This window comes from Solanum lycopersicum, chromosome 12, assembly GCF_036512215.1.
Source record: "Solanum lycopersicum chromosome 12, SLM_r2.1".
In the NCBI taxonomy this organism is placed as follows: Eukaryota; Viridiplantae; Streptophyta; class Magnoliopsida; order Solanales; family Solanaceae; genus Solanum; species Solanum lycopersicum.
The window spans coordinates 49,569,932-49,577,154 of record NC_090811.1 but is presented as its reverse complement, the minus strand read 5'-3'; the positions used below and the strand labels follow the sequence as shown (position 1 = coordinate 49,577,154).

The 7,223-nt window shown below is 34.5% G+C and overlaps 1 protein-coding gene across 1 annotated transcript; it reads right to left on the bottom strand.

Moving 5' to 3' along the window:
• Positions 1-729: 729 nt before the first annotated feature.
• LOC104645071 (uncharacterized) lies at positions 730-2,172 on the bottom strand. The gene is made up of 2 exons (XM_010316083.1): positions 1,557-2,172; positions 730-800 (listed from the first exon to the last, which is right to left on the bottom strand). Exons 1-2 carry the CDS (start codon positions 2,170-2,172, stop codon positions 730-732), a joined length of 687 nt encoding a protein of 228 aa, XP_010314385.1.
• Positions 2,173-7,223: the final 5,051 nt, after the last annotated feature.

Sequence of the window (7,223 nt, the reverse complement as noted above, 5' to 3'; positions counted from 1 at the left end):
CGCAAGAATGCATATTCTGATACTTGCACGGGCTCATCTTCTTCCAAAAAAGTGAGTTTCACTGAAGGGAGGTTAGAGAGATCCTAACTCTTTAGCTTTATTTATTGTGAAGGTACGGTAGAATGTCACTAAGATGGAGTCCATAGTAAAACCTCTTCCAATGTTATTTACCCATTCTCGGTTCATTTTATAGACCCGTACTAGAAACAATGAATCGTTCTGTGCATGCGTTCTTCACAGGTGCTCGTTAGATTTATCATTCATCACGTGTGTTATAATCATTATAGTTATAAATCACATACGTTGTGAGAACTGCTCAGGAATTCATTGATAATCATTTTTCCATCACTCGGATGTAAGACTCCCACTATTCGCTGATGTCCCATACAATGTTTCGTGAACATCTATGCCCGATAATGCATTATGATATTAAATGATTGTAGAGGGGCTAACGTGGACTTTCTTCGCCTGGATGATAGCGTTTCACCTTACAATTAAGAGAGATACTTCCTTTTGGTGATCGGTTCATTGGAAAAAAAAATAGGGACAACTAACCTTCCCCATCGATAATAATAAAAAAAATAGGTTGTATGGATTAAGAAACGGATTTGGGGAGTTAAAATGTTACCTTTAGCCTCCAGACTGGGGAAAAACTATGAGGAACTCATCTTGGGTCTTCTCTTTAGCTTTAAAATCGATAAGTACAAAATAAGATCGTTTAAGGGGTTATTAGAAACTAAAAGTCATGTCTGGCCATCCACGATTCACCCATCCTGCTATAATGGCTCTTCTCTGCCAGCCTGCTCGAACAAAAAATGTTACAATTCACCCTAATATCATTTTTTGGAGTTCTACTCGCACGGCGTGAGTTCCGTAAAGTCATATAGGTTCCTTATCATCTTATATATCCAATAATCCAAAGGAACATATAACTAGATCTCATTCATTATCACATTTACCCTACACCTTAATGACTCCGATTTCAATGTTTCTACAAAAGAGTTTTCTGGCTTCAAATACTTTTTTTTTATCTTTTCCCTAACAATGGAATTAGGTCGTTATAATAAATACTAATTTACCCATCACTCATACCCGAGTGATCAAGTAGGAGAGGACAGCTAAAGTAAGGGTAGTGTAGTATATTTTTTTTTTAGAAACGACCCTTGGAGTGGGTCAGGGGCTTAGCAACACCCCCAGGCCTTATCATATATAGAAACAAAATTTTACAAGAAGGGGGGCATTGACCTTACCTTCTAAAATTTGGTAGGTATGTAATTGACTTATCTACTAAGATAGTCAATTCCACCCTTATACAATAAGATGCACAATTAGAAAGTAATACCTAGAGAGGACTCCTCTCTTAATACATTTTCTAATAAGCATAAATGAGGGAGACTCTCCCCTTACATGGATAATGAAAATAGCAAACCTATTCGACCAACTAAAACAGTCAATGAATAAGTTTAATGACATTGGAATTCCTTCTCAAGTATAAAATTATATCTAGGGAGGATGTTTTATTCTCTTGAGTTTCCTTCTTCTAATGTTCTGGATACCCATCTTCTCCAATAGATAACTTCCTCTAATTGCTCCCTTGAGTTGTGTTGTTGTATAAAAATGTTGAAGTATTTCCAGCTTGTGGCTCCATTTAGCTAGCATGTCTGCAGTACAGTTTGCTTCTCTGTATATGTGATGACACTGAAAATGATCCAATTTCCTAACTATTTGTTGAATTTGCTGGATAATTTCTTCATATCTCCATGGTATCTTGATTGTATTATTGATCCAATTGCACAGCAGCTCTGAATCCACTTCTAACTCAATGTTTTTGTAGCCATGTTGTTCACTCCAGTCCAGCCCATATAGTGAAGCCTTGATCTCTGCAATATTGTTAGTACCAAAACCTAGAGGTAAAGAAAAAGCATAAACTATTTTACCTTGATGATTCCTTAGAATTCCACCTCCTCCAATCTTACCTGAATTCTGTAGGGCACTCCCACCTGTATTTAATTTGTAAGTACCTAATTCTGGCTTATTCCAACTTACCATGACAATTTTATATTGCTGTTGACAATGCTCTATTATATTCATCAGATTACTCCAACTAGATTGCCATGGTATATGAATTAGTATATGAATTGTCGAATTCTGGGGATACTTATCGCATGCCATTCTTACTGAATCCCATCACCCCCTAAAGGTTTCATATCTCAAACCTCAAACCAACTATTTGAATACCTACCCATACTCCTTTACAATTCCTCAATGAAGTTATCTCATCACTCTAGTGATAGTTATTGTTGTATGTTAACTTAACTAACCATTAAAACGATCCTCGATAACCCCTAAGGTTGAGCGCACACATGTTTGCAACATCTAATCAATGAATTTAACACAATCCTGGATGATTCATTTCCCACATAACAATGATAAATTCTATTCCAATACTCGCTAAAAAGAACTTTAACAAACTAGCACGCACTCATAATACCCAAACAATCATAGTTCTTAACATTCATAATACCTAAACAATCATAGTTCTTTCAATGATTTCAATCTTTAGACATTAGATACTCCTTGAGAGATATGTCCAAACATATAAACCATTAAACAACACTAGAGAAAAGTTAGATTTGGTAATTATATATTACATTTTAAGAACAGTAGTTTTGAGTCAATGATCCACACATTTGACTACAAATAATAGATAAATGATCTTGACGAAAAGATAAATTTCATGATTCCCAAACAATCATACTTATGAAGGGTAGCGCCTCAATATTATCTAATAAGAAAGGTGGTACATGTAAACCAAATTTTAACAACTCCAAGACAATAAAAATGTGTCATCTGAATGAACCAAGTCTTTCCTATCATTCCACTTATCTAGGATAACAATGCAGTAATGGTAAACATGATCCTCCACTAGGGATCCACCAACAAAAGTGAGAACACACACAAGCATAACTAGTGCATCACACTCAAAACCATGTGTAAAATAAAATAAATGGTCACATAATAATTTATCAAATAGTAGATAAGGTTTTCCTTTGAGGAGGCGATACCGGCTATTTCCATTCACTTGACCCCACATACTCTTAAAATTGTTCCACCTAATCTAGCATTCTTAATATTAACAACTATCTTAACTACTCCGACAAGTTAGCTTTCTCTGAACTAATGCTCCTTAAAAGAAACCTTTCTTGGGTACTTAACTGTCAATAATAATCAAATTTATGACTCAATACATATGGAAGTCTTTTCAAATTCTCAATACATGATAAGATTGATCATTATTCACCTTGAAATTCATACATTAACAAAATATATTTCCACAAAGGTAAAATTTTAATGAAAACCTAGATTGTAAGTTGTACCATATAACACAATCCATTTAGTTATCAATATTAGCTTATACCTCAACAATTATATAAATAAATAGATCTTCGCTTTTCATAGATTTCATCTCCATCGATTTCACATCATCTTTCATCAACAATTCAATTCTAATCATTACCAAACTCAAAACATAACAAAAATACTTATCATAACCTTTGAGATAGTATTTCTACACTCATTTCTCAAGTCATTTTCATTATTATAACCAATATGATGGACTTGTGATACTATTATTATAATAATCACAGTAAAATGAAAGAAACTACTTCCATACCAAATTATCTACACCTCAAAAGATATCTCTTAAGGCTTTGCAATCAATACAATATTGTTGCTCTCGCCTCTCTATAAAGGTTGTATTATATCCCACTATTTTTCCTCAGTATTACTCTGGCTCTTAAATAATCCATTCAAGTGGTGTCCCGAAAAATCTTGAAACATTCCATGCAACCACATTGCTCACCAAATATAAGAAAAACACAATCGTAGGCTCTCGCAAGTCATAATTACTGTCCCAAATTTGCTTAGCCACAATCTTATTATATTGTTACATCCTGTAAAAATCTACCACGAAGTCTTATTACCATTATTCTCAGTCAACCTTGACTTTCTATATAAAGCCAACATTTCATTAACATGACACCTTAAACTCAAGTAAAATTATCAAATTCTAAGGACTAAGACAATCTTTGTACACGCTCTGTTAAAAAAATCTTCAGTTTCCTTCAACAAGGTATAATGGAACTTTATTTGACCATAAGTAAATCATTCCGGTATTAATTCATTCCTTTATGGATTAATATAAAATAAGTAGTCCTCCTCCTACCATACTTTTTTTATTCAAACAGGACAAGGGCATCTCACTTGGAAACACTAGGACAGATGAATCCTTTAATAAGACGCACTTGGATTTGAGCCTTAAGCTCTCTAAACTATGAAACCCCAAGAATAGACTTAATGGAGAGGGATTGGTCCTCAACATCTCGTATATGATCCCAATACGTCAAAAAATCATGTCTAACCAGTTTCCTACCATACACAAAAGATCAAACCTTATCTGACTTAGGCTTCTACCCAATTCCTACTATAAGCTTTCCTTACCTTGAATCTCTAGAGTTACCGATTTCATATTACAATTATGTGCGATATAATAGAGGGAAAACCAAGTTATGCCTAAGATTATATCAAAGTCAATCATATCCAGCATAACCAAACCAACCAAGTGTAAAAGTCCATAAACACAACAAATATACACGATACACATAGGTAACTATAACTGACTCTTCAATTAAGCTAGATAAATTGATGAGGGCATTTAATATATCACAAACCATATGAAAACCAAAGTCTATTGAATTGACATGTATGAATAAGTATAATCTGAATCAAACAACACCTTAGCCATTTGGTCACTGATACAATCAAATTTACTTCTCGAAACGAAGTAAAAGCGGTCACATCAAGTAAAGAACTTTACTAGTGAGGTTAGGATCATTCCCACAAGGAAAATGGTTCAGACTTAACTTTATTCTATTATTATTCTATTTAGTCAATTATTTCTCAAAAACAAATAACTAAAGGGGTATCTTGATTAATTAAAGCAATTAGCTAAATTAAAGTAATCAAGTTACAAGTTCATGTATTGGAGTTTAATAAAGTAATGAGAGTAACTAGGGCCTAAGTGTTCCCTACAAGCTCCTAACTCGTAACTCTTGCTACAAAAAATCCTTTCCTAGTATCTTGCATGCAAAGTGATAAGATAGATATCTTTAAATCCTTGGTCAGCATCTAGAGAATTTCACTCCGCACCTTGATCTGGCTACGGGTGTTGCTTTACTAAACCTTATCTTAACCTCATATTAAGCATCATATTTAATATTTGACTAAGTTCTTATATTGTAACAACCGACACTAGGCTATTAGATAGTATACACACAATTTATGTTGATAATTAATTTCCTATTATCTACCTCATTGGTCCGTCAAGTAGTAATAAGGTGAGTTCTATCATTGGCCATCCTTTAAAAATACATCTAAGCGAAAGAATTATCAATACATGCATGACAATATTATTGAATCATTATTTTAGTTAGATTTTACCTTGTTATTTACCCATGGTTCCCACAATCCTAGTTACGAAGTTTAGTTACCCATGCTAATAACCACACATATGAAAAAAATCCAAAAATTTACTTGAATAAATCACAAAACACCAATAATCGATTCCGAAAAACTAATGACGAACCATCGTGGTCTTCCGTCTCTCCATACTTAGCTCTTTTTCTGCTGCTTTTCTTTATCAACTCTCTAATTACCCTCGACGGACAGGTTTGACGGACTGTTGCAACAATAACGGTTCGTCGAGGATCTTCATTCCACGACAATTACAATAATCTGAAGTTGGATACTGGACTACTTTCTGTTAGCATTGACGAATGTGCATGCCGGACCGTCATGGCTATGACGTTTCGTCGTGAGCTTCCGTAGTCCCACACTTAGTAAGAATTCCCTAACATCCTTCAGCAACCATTATCCTCTCAGGACAATTGACCCCTACGGACCGTCATAGCCACGACGGACCGTCGTGGGGTCCGTAGGTGGTCAATTCTTTAATTTCAGCTCAAAATCTCTGCATTATCTTTTGGACAGATTTCTTGGAAATAAATAGAAAACTACATCAAAAATCAATACAAAAAGGCTTTAGACACAGACTAAGCTTCAGGAAAGGGAATTGAAAGTACCGTGAAATCATGGTACATCAACACCCTCAACCTAAGTTCATTGATTGTCCTTAAGCGACGCACTATGACTCACTACAAAATCTTTGTATAAGACTGTTCGTATTTTAGCTTTCGCAAAAATTTGGCTATTAATCATTATTATTCTCAGTATCTTCATGCATTTTATCTTATTAGGCTTGAATTATGTGGATCAGACCATGAACCAGACTCACCACAAATAGACACCTATCCTCTTCGATCTCTCACCTTGGTTCTAATTTTTCCAGTGCAACTAGTGTCCTCACTTCAGAATAATATCCTCATTTTTCACATAATCATTACAATTTGAGTATAAAGATTACTTTTCAACACTCGCTCTTTGAAAAAATTTCACAACTGATTTACACATATTTCCATAGGATTGCCCTTATTTTCACTACTTTAAGTTTGCCATAACAACTCTTAGGATCATGATAGGACTTTATTAGCTTGTAACATAGGCTCATGGTCAGGTAGGGTATATTTAGGTATATTTTAGTGACTTGTTTCCCTCCTTGAAATATCGGCTAAGCCTCTTACCTTTTTATTTCTCAATTTTCTTTAACCTTGCCATTCTCCCTTTCTTCTCCTTATGTGTAAGTGACTCTTCTCTTTTCTTGTGTATTTTTTGTTTTTACTCTTGTGTTACTATTGTTTTGTTACTTTTTCCTCTTTATACTTTCAACCCAACTTTCTAGAGTATTCCGCATAACAACCACCCTCTACTCATGGCTTTGACATGAGTCAAGGTTCACCATAACAAAGATTGGGTACGGGCAACGACAAGGTTGTTTTCTACATTCGTCACCCCCAACTTATGCTTTTCCATAAGCTGAGGTATACATGTCCAAGAAGGACCAGGGCCAATAATTTGTCCCAGAAAAGTTCAAATGGGGTAAAAAAGAAAGATCTATTTTAAGCTCCAACTATTTGGATCAATAAGGTATTAGTTCATTTGGTTTTTCTGTTATTTTAGGACAAAGATTGACTATTTTAACAAGGGCCTATGATCCTTTCCTAATTGTCTATTATGACTTACATTTAGTATGACTAATCTGACAAGTT